The 22,094-nt window shown below is 46.8% G+C and overlaps 2 protein-coding genes across 3 annotated transcripts in view; one reads left to right on the top strand and one right to left on the bottom strand.

Annotated features, from left to right (window-relative positions):
• Positions 1 to 22,094, bottom strand: part of LOC142761658 (ATP-dependent translocase ABCB1-like) — a 155,046-nt gene that overhangs the window by 48,792 nt on the left and 84,160 nt on the right. For both annotated transcript variants that reach the window (XM_075890036.1, XM_075890037.1), the window contains exons 3-8: positions 9,853 to 9,901; positions 8,027 to 8,359; positions 7,315 to 7,448; positions 5,132 to 5,303; positions 3,956 to 4,080; positions 876 to 992 (exon numbers count right to left, since the gene is read on the bottom strand). In XM_075890036.1, coding sequence (XP_075746151.1) covers positions 876 to 992; positions 3,956 to 4,080; positions 5,132 to 5,303; positions 7,315 to 7,448; positions 8,027 to 8,359; positions 9,853 to 9,901 — 930 coding nt within the window. The remainder of the gene's footprint in view (positions 1 to 875; positions 993 to 3,955; positions 4,081 to 5,131; positions 5,304 to 7,314; positions 7,449 to 8,026; positions 8,360 to 9,852; positions 9,902 to 22,094) is intronic.
• Positions 9,600 to 14,979, top strand: LOC142803842 (DNA (cytosine-5)-methyltransferase 1-like). The gene has a single exon (XM_075890035.1). The coding sequence runs from the start codon at positions 10,318 to 10,320 to the stop codon at positions 14,389 to 14,391; it is 4,074 nt and encodes a 1,357-aa protein (XP_075746150.1). The 5' UTR covers positions 9,600 to 10,317; the 3' UTR covers positions 14,392 to 14,979.

The raw sequence follows: 22,094 nt of genomic DNA, 5'->3' as shown, positions 1-22,094 counted from the left end.
TTACGGAACAACAAACGGAGAGCAGATTTAGGTGGGTGAGTATTGTGTAATGCAGAGCTCAATAAAGCAGAAGTGAGGATAAGTGTATGCACAGGAAATGAATGCATAGGAGTGCTCAAGCGTGCGGTTTGAAATTTTAGCACCTTCGTTCTGCGCCAATCTGCACTGCATAAGTTGCGGAAAATGTAACCCATAGGCATGATGCAGTGGCTACATTTATGAGCACAAAGCCCACAGCCGAGTAACCGGATGCATGCATTGCTATAAGAATATGCCATTAACGCTTTTTGTTCTCTCACAGAGTCGCTTTTTGTTCACCACTACAATGGCAATGTCCCGCATACCAAGTAAAAAGAGCTAAGAGTGAGCTTTAAAAAATAGAACAATGAGTACTAGAGTGGACACTGAGTTTGCCTTTATCTAATTCGTTCTAACCTTCAAATGCTTCTTGTGACAACATTACCATTTTAATATGGCTACTGGAACTAGGAAGCATAACGTCGACCTTGGTGATGCGTGCGCATGCTTTGCATTCCAGCACGTTTTTTTTTTTTTTTTACATAGAAAACTCTTGGAACCCCCAATTGTAGGCTTTCCATGAAAGCTTTTCGTATTCAATGATCTTCATTGTAGATTTCATATTTTAGTCACTAGTAAACCACTAAAAACCAATGTGAACAATGAGACGCCACTTTCATTTTATGGGCAAGGCTCTCACAACTACAAAAGCAAAGACTCGTAGTTCTATTGGACCTTTATATATTGCAGCAAACATTTGTATACTACATAATTTAACTACCAATGCACAGGCAAACATGAGCAAACTTTAGTTGTCCAATTCCGGCAGCGCACCTGCAGTTTCCTTTCCCACTTACCAAAAGGCGAGTGCGTAGGCACCATACAGAACCACAAACGTGAGGCCAAATCCGAATGCCATGGCAATGTACTTGCGCCTGGAAGCCGTCTTGCCTGCTTCCAGAGCAGTCATGTACCTGTCGAAATGTGGCAGCGTCAACAACAGTCTGCAGTTGAAACACCGTACTGAAAAAATATGTGATCATAAATAGTACCCCACAGACCATGCGTGCTGAAAGTCAACGTAAAGACTTGCTTTCAGGTCTACGGATGCAGTGATCATTGCACAAGATGCTGAAGGGGATTGAAATGAAGGACTACGAAGTCATAAATGCTTGACCTTAGTCGCTGCTAACACTTAAAAACCTGCAAAAATCCGTGAACCCTATAGTGAAGGGTAGGGCAGAAAGGATGCTTTTTGCACATTAAAAAAAATAATAAATTGACCTAAGCGCACATCTCTTTAGAAATATACATGCACTTCATGACAATTTACCTTTAAAGCAGACAAGCAGCAGCCAACTTGCAACAGCAAGACAAGCAAGACATTCTCTTTAGATAAATTTTTAGCGGCAATGCTATGGCTGACTTCATGCACTTAAGCAGGCCCCGCCGCGGAGGTCTAGTGGCTAAGGTACTCGGCTGCTGACCCGCAGGTCGCGGGATCCTGGCTGCGGCGGCTGTATTTCCGATGGAGGCGGAAATGTTGTAGGCCCGTGTGCTCAGATTTGGGTGCACATTAAAGAACCCAAGGTCGTCGAAATTTAGGGAGTCCTTTACTGCGACGTCTCTCATAATCACATGGTGGTTTTGGGACGTTAAACCCCACATGTCAATCAATCAATCAATGCACTTAAAGGAGCACTGACATCAAATTTCAAGATCGAGGTGTGCCTGTCATTCGATCGCTTGGTATGCATAGGTCTTGTTGGCCAAATTTGAACGGCATTTGTCACGTGGAAGTTATTTTATTTCGATGTGAAACAGCGTAGAAAAGCCAAGGAGAAAAATTGAAAAATAGACTGCCCTGCGACATCGACACTAGTGCTACGTGTTCGGTGTGATACATTCCACAAATACCATCCTGAGTGACGATGCCCTAGTAGCGATGACATGTAGTACGATTCGAGTGTTTTTATCGTGGCGCCGAAGTGCAGAAATGCACTCGCTCGTCGCGTCTGATCTTTGTCGCACCAGTTTGAATGATTTCGTGAAATTATCAAAATAAAAACCACCTTTAAAATAACCGCGAAAGAAAAGAGCATGATTAAACGTGTGCTTGTCGGTCAGCATGTCGGAGAATCGTTGTAAGCTGTAGATGAGCTGCAGTCGTCTAGTTTGAAGCATGGAAAAAGCGCAATGATGGTATATTTTCATATCACGTATATGTTATGCATCAACACGACCACAAGCTATCAAAAATAGAGCAGCGTATAGTCAGATATCATCGCTAACAAGTAAAACGGAGGTATCGATGAATTTTAGTTCATCTGTAGACTTTGCGTCCAAGTAAAAGTGGTAATACCGTGTTAACCGAGAGAGGCTGGTAGGTGGGGTCATCTGGAGGCACAAAAAAGAACCTGGCAAGCAGAAAACGTATTATATTTCTCCGCTGATGCTTATTCGCGATAGCTATATTGCATTGACCACTCTGCGTATACCTGAATGCTTTGCACGCCAAAACACACCAATATAGCTAACCGAGACAAACAACAGAACATGGCTGAAGCGTGCATCCTCGGGCACTTCTGTAGTGCTGCTTTAAACGGCATCCGTTTCGGAATCACTGTTCTGCAAAAGGTCGATCAAAGCAAAAATAATTCGCGACGTTGTAAATCGCGGGATTCCAAGCTCCAGACTATCATATTGAACCAGAGTTGACACTTTGTACGGCAACAACAGCAATGCAGGTGACAAGACATGACTGAATGTGTCTGCCTAGCAGACGAAATGTTTGCGGAGCAGCTGAGCCTGACGTCACTCTTTTCTGTGGAGAAGTGGTCAGCTGTGTCGTGATCAGCTGTGGCGACGTAGCGCTACTGCGGGTTCTCCCAGTGCAAAAATTGGCGGGATTGCCGGCCGTTTTGAATAGTACTAGATACCAGTGATATAAATCAATACAAGTGATAGTTATTCATCTTTCAGTTGCGTTTTAGGTCACGAATCGCTGCTACGAGGTCTATAGCTACTTGCTGACGCAAAAATATTGGCATGAGTAAATTTGATGTCAGTGCTCCTTTAAGCACAGCTCACATAGATAAGCCTTGCTTGAAGTTGTTACCTCTTTTACACCCCTTTTTTAACTGTCATGAAACTTAGAACGCAATGTCCAGCGACCGAGGGATAAAACTTCTTGATGAACAGAACATATACTTTGAAAATATTGATGCAGCGCTCATAAGAATAAGGAACAAACCCGGATTTGCAAACATCATCAAAAATTAGAGTCAGCACGTAAATATGCACATTTTCACAAGCTCCACACTGCTTTATGCCAAGTAAAGACATAAATACCTAGGCCTAGCACCTTCTGTAGCACAGTAAAGTGAAACGGGCCATTGCATACAATTCTCAAGAAGGCAAGCTGAACACAATTTACCAGTCCATGTGGCAGCCAGACTAAACACTCAGAAAGAAAGGCGCTTGCGAAACTTCACCTCTGTACGGAACTCATAAACAACAGTTGTTCCTTGCCATCCCAAATTGTACACTTTATTCCAACGTTCTGAGGTTGAAGACAAGGTAGCGGCTTCATTAGATTTGGCATACTGTTAAGATTGGCTTTGGCAAAGGGACTGGGACAGTTTTCGCGACAATTCCCAGGTTCTCCAAATCCACTGGAATTCGCTGACCTGACAATTTTTGGCTTTCTGAACTAGTAAGCCCCTCGAACGATATATGTGGAAATGCTTCTTTCACATAAGTCAATGTGAAAAAAGCACTTCCACATAGCATAGCATTCTTCAAAATCCACATACTGGTGATAGCAGCACTGAATTGAAACAGTGATTGCCTCCCAGAAATAAATGCAATAGAAGTGGCACAGTTACATGAAAACGAATGCTAGAAACCAAGACCAGCGAGACGACGCAAAACTCACCGCTGCAGTTCACTATATTGAGAACAGAATGCAGCCACTGTCCGTATCTTGCTCAGAACTTCCAGAGCCACGGCTCCAGCTTGCGCATATTTTTCTTGCTCCTTGGCTGCTGATTGGGACACCATCTGAAGTTTAACAACAAGGTATACCAATATCGATTTGCCTGTGCCACCAGTTTGTCAGTTGTATAATCTATGCATGCTGACGTGTGCATCTGAAAACACACGACGGGGTGTTTCAGGTGCATACCTGTAAAAGTGAAGTGTCGGTCTTACGCATTAAGAACTCTCCAGCTGGACTAGTTTCATAGCGATTGTAGAGATTAACAAGCGTAAAAATTGAAGCAAAGTTCATAAACATTTTTAAATGCGTAGACAAGGCCAATGCTTGTTGCCACTTTTTTCATCTTCATCTAGCATTTATTGACTGTCTACATTATGTAAACCTGTCTGTTTAATACCTTTACACCATGTTCTTTTAAGGAGCTTGCTGGGTTACATGAACTCAACAGAGAACAAGAAAACCAACATAGACAGATGACTTCTTTGAAGTTGCAAATATATATTGATGCATACAAACAATGTTTTTTTAATGCAACTGTATTGTCATCACACATTTATTACTTTGTTTTTAATGCATTGCACTTATTCTTTCTCTGCAATGTGTTGCTGTCATTTGTAGAGGGGGCAGGACCTCTGTCAAGTGTGAAGATAAACAAATTGAATGAAAGTTCCCATACAAATCAAATACTAATGAATGTCAATTTCTCTGATGTTTCTCTCCTTCCCCCAATAAAATTGAATAAAGAAGTAATAATGATAGCGATGAGTCAGTCAGCAGCAAGGCCTTTCTCAGTGCTACACCAGAGTAGTGTCAACTCCTATTGGCAATGAGTTATTCGTCTTGCCCTTGCTTTTCTTAATGGCAAACACAAGAAATTATGCTGTCTTTGGCATGCACATTATGATGTAACCATCAAATTTTTTTTAGCTCTTTCCCTGCTTGCAGTAACTGCTGCTTTCTGTAACGGTTAACGCACTGCAAAACATATATTGCGTCACTTGGTTCCCCAGAAGCTACACACAACAGAGGATAAACTGGCTATATTTTTCATACATTACAAAGCTTACTATCTGTATTTGTTTGCAGTTGAATCAACGACCGTGAGGGACTTACGTTGCCCAGGAATGCCGAGGCAAAGGCAAGCAGCGGTGTGACCGACATGATCACCAAGGTGAGCTCCCAGCTCTCGACAAAGCCTGTGGCAAAGCCAGACGCAAAGGTAGACAGGTAGTGGATGAAGAGGCCCATCTTGTCACCCATTCCCTCGCGCAGACGTTCCATGTCACTGAATAAAGAAAAGCGGTGGTGAACAAAGTACTCTGTCGTTTAAAAGTGGCAATCAGTTCGGAGTGGAAGCTAGAGGAACACTTGGTAGAATTGATATTTTAAAAAATTGTTTGAGCATGCTTGTATAAGAAGTGGCAGGCCTAAGAGACTTTTAAAAGATAGGAAGACAGCAGAGTAGATCAGCAAACAGGGATAGTCAATATTCTAGCTGCAGTTAAGAGAAAGTACTGTATTTACTCGTAATGCGTCCTCGATTATAATGCGAGACAAGTGACTTCATTATGAAAAATAAAACAAAAATAAAATAATTGTGTTTACCATGGCACTTTTTAGACAACTTGGATTTCGGTTATTTGTTGCAACACGAGGGCTGACTTTAGGTAGCAAAAATCTGAGAAAAAAAAAAAGCTAGCGTTGCACTTCAGTATACTATACAGTAATGGACTGGGGCAGATCACATAATGAGGAGAGATAAGAGGTTTTTTGTTGAAGCGATGTAATGAGCTTCAAGAGAAGAATAGTGTGGCTGAGAATGGCACAGTGTTAGTTCAAGCAAGATAATTAAGAAATATACAGGCATAAAACTGAAACAGCTCGCGCAGGACAACGTGGGCTGGAGATCACTGGGAGAGGTCGCCGTTTTGCAATGGACATAACACAGGCTGATGATGACAAATATGGGCAAGAAACATCTTTAGACGTATTTTGTCACTTCTGCATTTGTTGCACCTGTAAGGAGGCTTATTGGGCGAGTCCAATGGACAGGCGGAAGATTGGTGATAGCCACAGGACAAGGAAGATGGTGGTGCTCGAGCACCAATCTCGTGGTGCCTTTTCTCTGTGATGATGCTTGTTGTTCCCTGGTGTTGTCAGCATTCCTTCATTATACACCAAACGTATGACCATTCTAGGATGGTTCATGCAAGCGTAATAGTATTGCACACTGGAATGTTTACTTGTCCCATGCAAGTATGTACTGTCACTGAGAGAGAATATGTCTGAAAACATGTATGTTCTCACCAGAAACAGTGGACACATCACAAGCCCCAATTTACACAAAAAAATTGGACTAAAGCCTGAACTGAAGGCTGAACTGAAGCATTATGAAGGAGTGACACCCAGAGCTTCACACTAGCCCTCAGCTTTAAAGAAAATCAAGAGAAAGAAGTCCTGGATTAATTTAGGTTGGTACAGCTTTCTTTCAAATGTCTACTTTCAATTATGTCATAATAAAAGATCATAATGCAACATAAATCTGAATTGCTTCATGAATTTCAAGCTTTACTCTCAGGTAGTATGTGGGTGGGACATCATGAATTTCATATTTTCACATTTAGCACATACCAGGTTTTCAATATCTAGGAATTCTAGCCTCTGGATAAATAAAAATACAATGCAGTCAACCTCTACAAGAAAAAAATTAAATTAGCCCTTGCAAACACTGCCAACATTTACGACACTATGGCAAGATAATGCGCGAATTTTAAGGTGCCACCATGTATTTTTATTTTTTTTTTTGCCTCTCTATGGCTCACTACGTCTTTTCTTGCATTAAGAGATGCTTGATAAGCACTAATATACCTGATATACCTTCTTCCGTTTCATGCCACATTGAGTAATAATGAAATACTAATTGAGCATTTTTATTATAAGTGAACTGTGCAATATATATGTGAAAAACCTAACAAAAGAAAGTTTTTCAAGCAAATAATATTTTTTGAAAGTGTGCTTTGTAAACCGGCGCAGCTTTTGCACATCTAATAGGAATGTTGCACAGTGTCCTTTCAATCATGATCAAGCCTAATCGCATTTGTATCTCAACTAGCTTATTAGTAAAAGATGTCAAAGGGAGCCAATCAATTCTAAGACATTAGTTTCAATCATCATCAATAGTGCCCTGGAGATGCATACATACACATTTAACCTAAAAATGAATTTCTTCCCAAGTGAGTGTTCTTGCTTATAAGCCTCAATAGAGCGGAGACAAATTCAAATGCCATAACACATACTCGTTCATTCTTGAGGCAACTTCACTGACACGATGCCTGTCAAACCAAGCTGCGTCTTGTCGGAGGAGCGAGTAGAAGAGTTCCTGCCGCAGCCTGTATAGCTGACGATCGCACGCTCGGGTCCAACACCACACCTGTTAATGATTGGCACACAGTATCTCGTAAATAAATGTCGAAAGTGAAGCTGATATCTTTGCTAGAAGGCCCCCTCCAATTAAAAATCAACTAGAAGCCGAAGCAGTAAATGCAGCTTCAAAAAAAAAAGAAGTGCAGAAAACCAAAAATATATGGCAAGTACTGAATTAAAGTATAAAATCTATACGCAGTTAAAAATAAAAGAAAATATTAGAATTGGCGACACACTTCTGTTGCCGGATTCAACCCTAGAAGTCCATAGTATTCCTCCTCAAAAGCAGATGCACAGCAGCCTTTGTCAACGGGTGCGCAGTCCAGACTGACATCAGGAGCCAGACAGTTGGTGACTATGCCTTTGAAGAACGGTGCCGAGTGCACAAGCGAGGCTATTTCTTCGGTCGCAGAGGCGATCGGCTACTGTGCTCCAGTCCTCTAGCTAGGGCCCCTTTAAAACTTCTTAAGCTGTATACAACTATAGATAATGAATCAGCCAATTAACTTCCTTTAATACTTCCCTTTTGCATCCTCAAAAGAAGCAAAGTAAACGAAACTGTACAAACAAAAATGTGTGACGTACATGTATAAACGAAGACACGAAGACGACAGCTGCAATTATGACGTAGGTGAGTGCAAACTTGTTCATAGTGATGTTGTATTCGAGGACGGTGACGGGGTCAAACATGGACATCCCCCCGCTGCGCCGTATTGCCTCCATGAAGGTCTGAGGAGGCGGACGCGTGGTGAAGTTGGTGTTGCTGCCATCATAGAAGCCCGCCAGCTGCTGGTGGATGAAGGCGTTTGTCATGTGACCAAACACGATAGCCAATAATGGCCAGCCTGCACCATGGAGGATTGCGAAGACTGTGCCCACGAACAGCAGCACGATGTCTTGCGCTGTGGCATAGCGAAACTGACACACAAATATCAATCAACCATTAGACGCGAATGTGCAATGCATTACTGCAAAGTTATTAGTGAACTGCACAACAGAAAGGTGGACGAGTTCGAACTCAATCATAGTAGTTGCATGCAAGGAAGAGCAAATACAGGAAAGAAATGTGCTAGTGCTCCATGCCATTGCTCCATTAGCAGTATGTATAACAATTGTGTTCTACACTGTCAATAGCATCGCAGGTTCTCATGTGAGGGTCTGTGATGTACTCGAACTATGAAGAAAGAGCACACAAATACACATAACCACTAGAGAATTACTTGTAGAACACACTTCCATATAGATGGCTTGCACTGATGCTACTGAAACCATCATGTTGATGCACTGCATGGTAGGACGCAAGGATTGCGACATTGCATTAATGTTGTCATTGTATCACTTACAACTACTTTTATTATTTACTAGCATTAGTCAATTGCAGTGTGGTGGCTTCGTGGAAGCAGGCTAAGTGCAATGCTATTATGATGTCTTTACATCGTCAAAGTCGCCATGTTGGTGAACTAGTATGTTATAAAGCTGCATCCATGACATCACATGCAAACTATGTATTGGCTAGAGTTATGACAACTGGCAATTTTTATAAATTAAGCAGAGAGAGCGAGAGAAAAAAAAAACTTGGGTTTCAGCAGTGCTAAACTCAAACTTGATTTGATATCATTTATTCTAGATTTCAAATTTTTAATTTTTTTACACTAAATAAGATCACTGAAGGGGAAATAGCAAGCTTGATAAGCAGTTTTGTAGTGCATCACGGTTAAATAAAAAAAGACAAGGGAGAGATCGGTTACGGGTACTTTAGCGCAACGCATATTTATTGTAACTAAGCCGTCTGTGAGAAAACAATGCGTAAGCAAGGCAAGTTTAATAATTACTAAGTTTAATAACCATCACACCAGAAAGAGCGCCAACATATGTAAATGTCAAATGCCACACATCTTACAAACAACAAACAATTAAAAGCACTTTCATGAATAAAATCAGGGCATAGCCAGGATTTTACCTCGCTCAACCCCGTCCCTCCTCATATCATGACAAACACCTTCCGTCACAGCTTTTTTTTTTCTTGGAGGCGGGGAGGGGGGGGGGGGGGTCACGATTATCGTAAGGGTAATCAGATCAGAGCTTGCTTTCCAGTGATGTGGAAAAGTGATAGAATGACCGGATCGTGGATAACGCACGCATACAGCGTGAAGAGGGAAACGCCTAGAAGCGCATTTAACTGCGCGCAAACAAGACACTGCTTTCGGAACACTTCTAAATCAACATCAAACTACTCGTTGAAGTAGTTTACGCACGATTATTTTGAAGATTACCACGGCAACGCTTTCACGAGATCAGAAGGATGGTCACAACCCGGTGACAGGTGCGTGCATTTACATTTACCTGTTTTACTACGCTAGCCATAACACCAATGACACGACGCACAGGAAAAAACATTTCCTATTACTCACCAGTTTCCAGTACGAGACCTTCTTCGGTCGAGGCCACCTGTCGTTGTCTCTGCAAAGAGCGAAAACAGCTGCTTCGAAAACAGTTGCGAGCAGCGCGCCAAAAGTAAGCCACCATACCAGAAGCGCTGCTTTGCTCGGCGTGGCTCGACAGCGTTCTACGTCACCATAGCAACGTTACTCTTGTCACAAGGCTTTCTTACGCCACCACTATGGCAATACTAGAAAAACAAGAAATACAAATACTTTTTGCCAAAGAAAAAGCTTGTATCATTTTTCTTGCGAGTGGTGTTATCAAGCAGCAAGCGAGAGTGAGCCGAGTGATAACGACGCCGCGCCACCGCCGCTTTGCGCGCGAAGTTTTTCGCGGGAAAGCGCTTGCTCGCCTCGTCCGTCTCGGCAGCCGATCCCCCGTGGCGTGTTTGTGATTATTTCGTTTGTTTACTCGTGAACTACGTGAGCGGCACAATGAAGACTGCCAGAGCGATCCCCGTGAAAATAGAGACGACGAACGGCAAGTTCTCATCGGACGACGACGAATGCGGGGCGAACAGAGGCGGCTCGGACGACTGCGACGACAAAGAGGAGTCGCCGCCGAACTCCAAGCTCAAAGGTGGGAAGCGCAAGCGGCATTCTAACGGCGACGCTCCCGGCAGCAGCCAGCCCACTCTGACCGCGCTGTTCAGTAAAATGGCAAAGCGTGTCAAAAGCGAGAACGGCGAACAAGCCGTGAGCAAGAAACCGCCCGCCGCCGAGGTGAGCTACACCCGTTGCTCTGATTGCCGCCAGGTGCTCGACGCCGCCGAGTTGCGGCTGTTCGAGGGTGACCCCGCCGACGCCGTCGACGAGTTCACAGCGCTCACCGACCCGCGGCTGAGCGTGTTCAATGACGGCGATGCCGTCGACGACGGAGGCGACGACGTCATGGACACGCCACAACACAAGCTCACTCAGTTCACCGTCTACGACCGCCACACGCATCTTTGCCCCATAGATGCCGGCCTGATCGAGCGAGACGTGGAGCTTTACTTCAGCGGATACGTCAAGCCCATTTACGACGAGGACCCTTCGCCCGAGAACGGCATCTGCTGCAAGGCGATGGGACCGATCGGTGCGTGGTGGACCGCCGGTTTCGACGGTGGCGAGAAAGCCGTGATCGGATTCACGACTCCGTACGCCGACTACGTGCTCATGGCGCCCAGCGAGCAGTACGCTCCTTTCATCGACGCCATCAAGGAGAAGATCTACATGAGTAAGCTAGTGATTGAGACGCTCGTGAAGGAGCCGAACACGACGTACGAGGACCTGCTCAACAAACTCGAGCTGACGCCCCCGCCTCAGGGCATCGCCAAGTTCACCGAAGATGCCCTGCTTCGAAACGCCCAGTTCGTAGTCGACCAGGTGCAAAGTTTCGACGTCAGTGGAGACGATGACGAGGCGCACCTGATCGCGACCCCATGCCTGCGGAGCGTGGTTCACCTGGCTGGAGTGACGTTGGGCCAGCGCCGAGCGATGCGCCGTGGTCGACGCGAAGTGTTGCCCAAAAAGCCCGTCGGCACGCTGGCGACGACGACTCCGTTGGTGCGAGACGTCTTCGAAGTTCTCTTCCACGGCCAGATCGACGACAAGGCTTCCAACACCATCCGGCGCAAGCGGTGTGGAGTCTGCGAAGCCTGCCAGTCGGCCGACTGCGGCAAGTGTAAGGCCTGCAAGGACATGGTCAAGTTTGGCGGCACTGGCCGTCAGAAACAGTGTTGCGTGGAGAGGCGTTGCCTCAACAAGGTCTTCCAGGAGGCGGAAGAAGACGACGGCGACACGGAAGAGATGGAGGCCGAGCTCGACCGCAAGGCCGCTCAGGCAGAGGCTCCTTCCTCGACGCGCAAGACGGTGCGGCGTGGAGCCAGCGACGTCAGATGGGCCGACGATAAGCCAGTCGCGAAGCTCAACAAGAAGTTTTACTACTCGCGCGCCTTGGTCAACGACCATGAACTGCGCTGGGGCGACTTCGTGCTCGTGACTCCCACGGATCCCGGTACGCCTTTGGACGTGGCCCGAGTCGTGTACATGTACGAAACCCCTTCGGGTGAGAAGATGTTTCACGCGCATTGGTTCTGGCGGGGTTCGGACACCGTTCTGGGTGAGTCATCTGACCCTCGCGAGCTGTTTCTCGTCAATGAATGCGACAATCAGAGCCTGAGTGCCGTGAGGGACCTCTGTACGGTAGTGCACAAACCGGCAGCTGAGGACTGGTTCTCACGTGGCGGCGTGCACTGTTTAGAGGACGAGTGCGTGCTGCAGGGTGAAGACGACGGCAGGTCGTTCTTCTATCAGAAAGCCTACGAAGCGGAGCATGCACGATTCATCGACCCGCCCGAACTGCCTTGTCCGGAGGAGTGTGACGTGACGCAAGCGTGTACGTCGTGTCGCCATGCGGAAGCGCAGGAAAAACTGGAGACCCCCGTTCCCGGAGACATCGTTGAGGAAGAGAACGGCAGGATCTGTTATTCGAGCATCTCGTTCCAGGGCAAGTCCTTCTGCATCGGCGAGTGTGTCTTCTTGGAGCCGGACGCTTTCGAATTCGACTACCAGCCGGCTAAAAGCAAGAACAAGGTCAGCATCAAAAAGGAAGATGTAGACGAGGAGGTGTACCCGGAGTACTACCGCAAACGTTCAGAATACATTAAGGGATCAAACGCCGACGTGCCCGAACCGTTCAAAATTGGCAAGATCTTGTCGATTTACAAAAAATCTAGCAGTGGCAAGTGCCAGCCCGAAATGTTCAGACTTAGAGTCAAAAAGTTTTACCGCTCTGAGAACACGCATCAGCCAAAACTGGATGCCGACCTGTGCCTCTTGTACTACTCTGAAGAAGAAGCCATCGTCGAGCTGAACCAGGTGTGCGGCAAGTGTTACGTCGTGTATGGCGAGAACTTGGCTGAGGAAGTCGAAGACTATCTTCGCCGAGGCCCCCACAGATTCTATTTCACCGAAGCGTACGAAAGCAAGACCGAGAGCTTCGTCGAGCCTTCGTCCAAGGCGCGCATGATGGGTTGTCTCGGCAAAGGAAAGGGTAAGAAAGGCAAGAGCTCGACCAAAACCATTGCCATCGAGCCACCGGAAGAGTTCTACGTTCCGCAGCGCAAGCTGCGCAGCCTCGACGTTTTCGCGGGCTGTGGAGGCCTGTCTGAGGGCTTTCACCAGGCCGGCGTGAGCGAGACCTGCTGGGCCATCGAGCGAGAGGAGCCCGCGGCCACAGCCTTCCGTCTCAACTTTCCCGATGCTACTATCTTCACGGATGACTGCAATCGCCTGCTGCGGCTCGTCATAGACGGCGAGACCGTCAACGAGCGGGGACAGTTGCTACCGCAGAAGGGAGACGTCGAGCTGCTCTGCGGAGGACCTCCGTGCCAGGGTTTCAGCGGCATGAACCGCTTCAACTCGAGGCAGTACTCCCAGTTCAAGAACTCGCTAATCGCCTCGTATCTCAGCTACTGCGAGTACTACCGGCCTCGCTTCTTCCTGCTCGAGAATGTGCGCAACTTCGTCTCCTTCAAGCGCAGCATGGTCCTCAAGCTCACCCTGCGCTGCCTCATCAGTATGGGCTACCAGTGCACCTTCGGCGTGCTGCAGGCCGGCAACTATGGAGTGCCACAGACGCGGAGGAGAGCAATCATCCTAGCAGCTGCCCCGGGAGAGAAGCTTCCGCTCTATCCTGAACCACAGCACGTGTTCGCTCCGCGGGCCTGCCAGCTGACCGTCATGGTGGATGAGCGCAAGTATCTGTCCAACTGCAAGTGGTCCTCGTCCGCTCCGCTCAGAACCATCACCGTCCGCGACGCCATGTCCGACTTGCCGGAGATCCGCAATGGTGCCAAGATGAACGAAATTCCTTATGGCGCCCAGGCCTTGACCCCGTTTCAGAAGGTGCTACGGGCCGGAGGCGCGGTACTGCGTGATCACGTCTGCAAGGAGATGGCACCCTTGGTTGAGGCCCGGATGCAGCACGTTCCCCTGGGTCCGGGCTCCGACTGGCGCGACCTGCCAAACATCGTGGTGCGGCTCTCGGACGGCGTGACGTACACGAAGAAGCTTCGCTACACGCACCATGACCCCAAGAATGGCAAGTCATCGACGGGCGCCCTGCGAGGCGTCTGTCCATGCGCGTCAGACAAGCCTTGCGATCCTTTGTGCCGCCAGGACAACACCCTGATCCCGTGGTGCCTGCCTCACACTGGCAATAGGCACAACCACTGGGCAGGGCTATATGGTCGACTCGAGTGGGATGGCTTCTTCAGCACGACGGTGACCAATCCAGAGCCGATGGGCAAGCAGGGAAGAGTCCTGCACCCCGAGCAGCACCGAGTAGTGAGCGTCAGGGAGTGTGCGAGGTCGCAGGGTTTCCCGGATACTTACCGCTTCTTCGGCACCATTCTGGACAGGCACCGCCAAGTGGGCAATGCCGTGCCGCCGCCTATGGCTCGAGCCATTGGTCGTGAGATCCTCAGGTGCCTTGCCGCTGAAGGGCAGGACAATTGCAACTGACTCAGTAGCGCTGGAATGTGGCAGTCAAATGTGCCTTCGGGGTGAATGTACCTTCCCTAATGACTGAAAAGCTGTGTTCTCCTGGTCTTTACCAGTTTTTATGTGAATTACGGTTTAGCCGATGCTTGTTTTTTAATGTTGTGTCTGCTTTTTAGCCAACGGCGAGCTTTTAATCTCTTCCAAATATTGTGCCATTGACAGGTGCGTTTAGCATCGTCCTTAGCTTACTTTATTACCTAAGAAAAGCAGTTTACTATTGTGCTGTATATAATGCTTTCATATCATTTTTTTACGGGCCCTAAAAGAAGGAAGACCATGATAATTATGTGTAAACATGGACCATGTTCCATGCCTGCATGTTAGTTCGTGCGTGACATTCCTGATATTTGTTCTGTGCCGGCTTCTTCATTTAGAGTAATGCCGCTGATAAGTTTCTGATAACCTTTATATAATTGTGACGCACTTGTTAAAGATGATGGAACCGCTGTGCAGTCGAAGCTCGTGTTTACGAATCTTAGTGCGAAAATCTTTGATTACGTGTATAAAAGCTTTTACCATTAAATGACCTGTGTGATCTGCAACTCTAAATGTGTTTGAGTCTTGTTTTATTATCCACTTCGGGGGTTCAACGGTTGTTGTGGTGTCCAACGGGCAATGATGACGCGGGTCCAAGTCCCGTCGGAAAGCGGCGTCTTTATCGAATGACGATTTCCACTGGTTTTCATTAATGTCTCAAATCGATGTGTCTTGTCGGGTGTCAACGCTCAAGGCGTTAAAGTTGCGCTTTGGCAAATTGGCTTCAACTGTCTGGATGACTATGTCGTTATTTTCCTTCTTAGTTATCTGTTATTTAGGACATGCCAACGCTTTTGTATAGCGCCGACTACTCGTTTTCATAGATAATATACGTGAAAAGCACAACAAGAATGAAATATGCCTAAAAGATCAGCTAGGAGTAGTTCCTGACGGGACGTACTATATAAAAGTGAAGCTTGTATGCTGCCAGTAATTAGTGTTTTGTCGTAAAAATGCTATCATCATTTGAACTAGCACAGGCTAGTTTCATTCTTTTTAAGTGAACATTAAGCTATCGGTAACTACGTGTGTGCCATCACAAGCCGTACTGCAACGTACAACAGGTGTAAGTATCAAACAACACGCAAAAAGAAGTGAGAAAACAAGGAAAACAAACGTGATTGAACCTTTGTGTTGGTGGTTTATATGTGCGTATGAGTGCGTTTTTGCATATGTGTGCCCGGGTGTTCTATTTGCCATATACTGCTCTTTATTTTCTCTTCAAGATATGTGTTCAACATTTAAGGAGTGGCCGGTGCCTTATTTGTGTGTTAACATTTCCTCATATATCATCTCGATAAATCAAAAATAAAAGGCAAGGACACAAAGATAAGACAAAAGGAAGCGATTAATAAAGTAAGAAATAGTGGGAAATGAAAAGAAAGATATACATACAAAAACGAGGGTAGAAAGACAAATCAAGAAAACCAAGGAAGGCCGCCCAGTTCCGCTCTTGCTTCAGGCTAGGCAGCACTAATGCGAAGCTTCCACTATTTTTGTTTAATTGCTTGCCGTCATATCCCGGCTGTGGCGGCTGCATTTCCGATGGAGGCGGAAATGTTGTAGGCCCGTGTACTCAGATTTGGGTGCACGTTAAAGAACCCCAGATGGTCAAAATTTCCGGAGCCCTCCACTACAGCGTCTCTCATAATCAAATGGTGATTTTGGGACGTTAAACCCCACATATCAATCAATGCTTGCCGTCATTTATTAGAAATGACCATCTATATACAGGTCTTTGCGCACACGTGATCTTTCAGCGCATGCGCGTCGGCTACAGGGGAGGCATGTAGCTCTGATTCGTACCTTCCCGATTCGCCACCTTTTTTCACCGTAAATGCTTTTGTTTCTTGGTGAAAACAAAGCTATTTGATTGGTACCGTGTCCGCGAATGACTCGGTGAGTGACGAACTGGCGTATGCTACGATTATGAGGCATGTCGCAATGCAAGGTTCCAGAAGTCTCCACTAGGGCGCCTCTGTGGAACAGTGGCTAGGGTTCTCGGCTGCTGACTCGAATGTGGCGGTTTGGATCCTGGCTGCGGCGGCCGTATTTTGATGAAGGCGAAACGGTAAACGCCAATGTACTGTGTGGTGTCAGTGCATGGTAAAGGACACCGTGCAAGTGCACGTCAAAAAGTGTTCCAGAGGCCTCCACTGTGGCGTCCCTCAAAATCATGTAGTTTTGGGACGTAAACCCCACATGTTGTATTAAATATCGACTATCTGCGTTTCCTCGCGGTGCACTTTAATCGAAGTACGCGGAAGCTCTCCGGCCGCCGCCACCGAAAGATGACCTCAAGGGCTGGGATCGAACGCGCGTCTTTGTGGTCAGCAGCCCCCTCCCTCCAATCTTGTACTCGAGCAACGGGACACTGGAGGAATGATGTGAATAGATCGGTGTTGCAGACTTCCCCTTCTGGGATGATTCGATATTTTCGGGACTCCCGAATGTGCATGGAATGGGGACAACGCTTGAAGGAATGGAATTGAGCGCCTTAAGCGCGGAATGGATCGATCCATTCCGCGCTAAAAACGTAATTCCATTCATGTTCGCGAACATGAATAGAATTACGTTTTTTTCCCCCGAAAATAGAACATGTTTTCGTCCACTCTGTTTTTTGAACATGTGGAAGTCACAGCCATGAATTTAACGATAATGCAATACTTTTAAAATGGCTTGGCTGATTACAAGCACGACACATCTATAAACAATGCACCTTTACAAATATGTCCTGTGTTGCTCTGAAGCATGTCTCGGATCAGCAGCTGAGTAACATAACCACCGTTCCACCGAGGCGAACGCAACGTAATCTATAAAACGTTTCATTTCTTTTGCCGAATGTTCACCGGCAGAGTCTTTCTTTCAAGCTCGTGGACTCTCTGAAGACTTGTATTCTCAACGTTTCGTCGTTTCAACTTTCTGTGAGTCATCAAACAGATGTATTAGGGATAAAAAATAAATTCCGGCACATACCACGGATTGTGTGAATCAATTTCACGCGAAGTTGACTCGTTCTTTCTTTTATTCATTCATTTATTTCTCTTGCGTTCCTTTTTTTTTCTTTCTTTATTTCCTTCTTCCCTTTTTTGTTTGCTACTTTGAGCCGAGCGTTACGAGGCAAATCGGCATTTATATGTGTACAAAATTGAGTAGTTGAGAGCGGACTGTGGCTATTGCTAGGCATTTCGATTGCATTGGCACCTAATAATCATAATGTATTGCATGGCCGGCGTGACGTCAGAATGCACACTAGAACGCATATGTCACTTCTGTCAAAACGAAGTGCACAATGATTTGCATACCGTAGATAGCTAGCCATTGGCGCTCCAGAGTGGAGCAGCGCGTTACTTTATGACCTGACGACACCCGAAGCAATTATGTAACGTTTATTACATTGTTATCAACGCGGATAGTCGGCACTGCAACCACCGCTGACGTTACCGTGGTCTTCCTAACCAGCCTCAAGCTCTGGCAATGTTCTGCGGTAGAATACTTTACCACGCAGAATGCTCGAGTTTCATTCCTACTAAAATCGTGAGTTTTATTTCTTGCGCCCATCAGAATATTTCGCTCGCTGTCAACGCCACCGACGGTGGAACCAGATTTTCATGGACGCAGGCTCCGAAACGCGGTCACGTTAAAATTTCAAGCGACTATTTTCGCCGTTCCTACATAGGTGCATACGCGCTTTCATGGGTCGTGCATGGTTATCGGATACCCCAAACGTGTCTGCGGGAAAGAGTTTCATGACGCGCGCGATATGCCTGTCATCTTATTCACGTCATGAGCCAGCAGTCAGGCTCGTCATAGGCTTATACCTTCCTATGTCAATTTTGGTATTCAACAAGTAAAGAGGGAACCATAAGAGCGACCAAACTGCCTTTGGTTCACTGAAAAATTTCTTCGCATTCGTAAGTCAATTGCTATTTGGTAAGCTGCAACCAAATAACCATCAGCGGGAAGTCTTGCTGCCGAGCTTAAACTTACGCCACCTGTTTGATATTTTTAAAGAGAGCACTCCTGGCTGGTAGGGCTCACATGGTGTCCTGGATTGAGGGCTATACCTAGGGTCGCGAATTTCCAGTGGATGAGTTGCTACGCAAATAATTTCTATTCACATATTAGTAATTCTTTCCTGCCTCTGGTGGTGCATGTCTGCCTACTAACAGTGTTCGTCAGTGCTACTCATGTTTCATTATAAGGCTATTAGCGCAAAAAAAAAAAGAGAGTGTCTACATAAAACTCCCATTGAGCCGTCGCAAAATAAGCTGCATGTTACTTTTTTCGCACTATCAACAACTCGTGTGAGAAATTCAGCGCTTATCCTGATTACCCACAGAGGCAGTTGTCACTTACGCGCGAGTCTGTAATGACCGCGTAGCTGATGGAAGAGCCGCCCTATTTAATTTAAGCTTAGTTACACCAGGGCATGTGTACCAATTCAGCAATTGAGGTCGAAGGATATTATAGCAATGACTACTTAGAAGGAATCTTTAGGCATTACTTGTCGTTATTCTGGCCTTCAAATGAGCAAAAGTTAAAAAATAAATACGTGAGCACTGCTTCATGATGTTAAAATCTGGCACCTTGAAGGACACTATTTATGGACAGATAGCCCAGACGATAAACTGTATGCTATTAGATTTTAGCACAGGATGTATACCAGGAAGGGTGCTGGTAGATTTCGTTACGCGGATGAGACTTCCCTACTTTGCCGCTTTAATTTCGCAATTGCGAAAAGGGTTCCATTTTTATATGCGCACTTGTCTGACTTTTAATGGAAGCACCTACACAACTGTAGGACACACATTGGCATACAAAAAAAAATAGAATGGAAAAGTCACGCATATTTATTGAAATGAAAAAAAGATAGCTGTAGTAGAGACTGCGATAAATAAAGATAACGTGAGTTCAAACAAGAATGCTAGCAGTGTCGTCAAGAAGTGCCTGTTCAGAATATTTTCCCTGGAGAACATTTTCCCTGGAGAAGGGCGCAACTGGTCCATGCGGATGCGGATCCCTCGTTCCGTGTATTCGGGCTTCTTATCACCCGCACTAGTCTGGACACCTGCTCTTCAGCCTTGTTCTTTGCAGCTGCTGGTCTTGGCCGAACTGCGTAGACCGACGTTCATGCTTGCAGCCGACACCTGCTTGTGATGGCCGCTCTGCTGACGTTACCGACTAAGCTCTTGCCAGTCGGAGGCATTCGCTGTGCTTTCGGGCTAATGGGAAGCGCACGTTGCTTCACCTCAGCCTTGGGTCACGAGGAGGGTTATCCCGGACGCAACGGGGACAATGGCCGGGATGTTGACCCAATGTACTGTGCCCGTGACTTTCCTTCGGCCTTGGGCGGAAGTGATGGTGGTCTTTGACGCCCCTTGGAGGCCTTATAATTGGTGCGATAGGGAACGCACAAATCTTCTCCTGGGTCCTTTGTCCAGACTATGGTGGCGATCGTCGACGTGGCTTGGCCTTTCCAGAGCATTTTGACGATTCGGAATCGAACATGGTCGCTCCTCAACCTTGGGTCGTGACACTGTTGATCGACGCCAGGGGTGGACTGGCTGGGTAGTCGTTCGCGTAGGGGAGACGCGAGGCTTTGCCTGGGCCTTAGGTAGAAGTGGCGGGTGTCTCCTTAGACCGAGGTCTCGGACAGGTACGAAAGGCAAGCGTCTGTTCTTCGAACTTCTGGCGATGGCGTGGGGGTGATTGTCCACGTATAAGGGACCCTGGCGATGGCGTTTGGTGAATTGGAAGCCAATGTGGCTTCTCCTCAGCTTTAGGTTGATGTCGTGGTGGCGAATAGAACAATGGCCATGGCTCTGGCGAGCGCGAGCTTGCCTGTGTTCCCAGCTCATGCGCGCCTATATGCATTTCCGTTCTTTCATAGGCGTGCGCAAATTATTTAATTTCGCTACGGTCTGTCGTGCTACTGGTGCAGGTGGTGATGAAGGTTGTTGGAGCGTCTGGATCTTATCAAGAACCTGCTGTACTTCGAGGGCTTGACTTTCTCGAACGACATTGAGCCTCCACTTGAGCACCGTAATTCGTGCGTCGCGTTCCTGCAGACCGGACTTCAACTGGGCGATCTCAGCAGGATCCTTGTGCCGGCACCTCGGCATAGCATATTTGCTGCATGGCCTGCAGCGCACGTGAATCGTGGAGAAGCAGCGGAGGGATCTGGCTCCAGGCATTCCTCATTCTACCCGCGCCCGGTTCGTAGTCTCCACCACCCCCGGCCGACGCGTAGAAGCTGCTGTCCGAGGAAATCACACTTGTTCGTTGATGTGCGCTATCACCTGCCATCGCGTCCTGGATGTTACAATGGTTACCTGACTCGGTAGAGGTTTCATACAGAGTTTCCTTTTTACCATCGGTGCTGTGGTGGTACACGAACGTATACAAATCTTCAAGGCTAACATCAAATATTAGGGAGTGGTCCGGGAAAACTGTGATCACGCCGTGCCTGTTAACAATCATCTGAGCTGGGGAAGTACTCAGCGCTTTCCGCATGTCATCCTTTTCGGTGGGACCATTCCCCCGCAAGACACTTCGTTGCCGCCCCATGATGTCCACGGCGTCTATAGCTCAGCAAGCGTCGGGTTCGGACTGTCATGATCGAATATTTTGTCGGTTGTGAAACTATCTTCACCTTCGGCAGATTTGGAAGGGCTCATATTGCATCTATTTGTGTTCATTCGCTTGTACTTCCATGGAGTTGCGATATCGTTAGCTTTTGAGAGGCACTGAGAATCAAGTCCTTGCCTTGCATTACCGGCATCGGTAGACTGTCGCTCACCTCGATGAGCTTCCTGTTGCATCTTGAGATGAACGACAACATTTCGCAGGTTGGTTTCCACGTTGGACGGTGGCATGTTGTCAGGGCCTCTACTGGTCGATTCGAAGCCGAAAGACTGCTCTGGCTTCCTCCTTCTCTTGCGCTTTGGAACAACGACGGTGGACATAGCCTGAAGGTCATCAGGCTCCGATGAACTAGACGGTTTCGTGTCCTTCTTGTCTCTGTGTCGTCGTTTTGTTTTCGCGCTATAACTATCGTCATGCCAGAAGGTTTAGGAGCGTTGGTTCCAGCAGTCGGCTTAGGATCCTTGACGCAGCGAAAATAGCGCGAGCGCAGCTAGCAGCTCTTCTTCTTCTTCTTGACCTTCCCGCTTGGCACACGCTCATTGGAGGGAATTCACCGAGCTCGAGCCGAGAATGCACAAATTTTGTTTTCCTCGGATTGTGGTTATGCCCACTACGCGGCCGTACTCGCGTCGACGAAAAATTTGGAGGACGTCGACAAAAATTGGGAAATCGGGGGAAATTGGAGTTCAACCATTTCCATACTTTCTATTGTATCACGCTACTCGAGAAGTCTAAACTGTGGATTACAATGTAATCGATAGAGTTGTCAGTGACTTTTGTGACAAGCTTTCGCATTTGGCTGCATGCTCCGTAATGAGTAGGATGATCTAAACCACGCGCAATTAAGTGGGTGAAATGCCTTGGAACAGTTTTTAAGGGAATGCGTGCAGTAACGTATATGTGCCTTTTGTAATGGGCGGTCAGCTTTAAACCGCTAAGTCGTTATGATAATCACATAATCTGACGCCCGATGACAATTT

This window comes from Rhipicephalus microplus, chromosome 3 (assembly GCF_043290135.1).
Source record: "Rhipicephalus microplus isolate Deutch F79 chromosome 3, USDA_Rmic, whole genome shotgun sequence".
Lineage (NCBI taxonomy): Eukaryota > Metazoa > Arthropoda > Arachnida > Ixodida > Ixodidae > Rhipicephalus > Rhipicephalus microplus.
The sequence above is the reverse complement of the archived record's forward strand: the minus strand, read 5'-3'. Positions and strand labels throughout refer to the sequence as shown.

Coding starts and splice junctions, on each gene's coding strand:
- LOC142803842 (XM_075890035.1), top strand. CDS start 10,318: ATGAAGACTGCCAGAGCGATCCCCGTGAAAATAGAGACGACGAACGGC.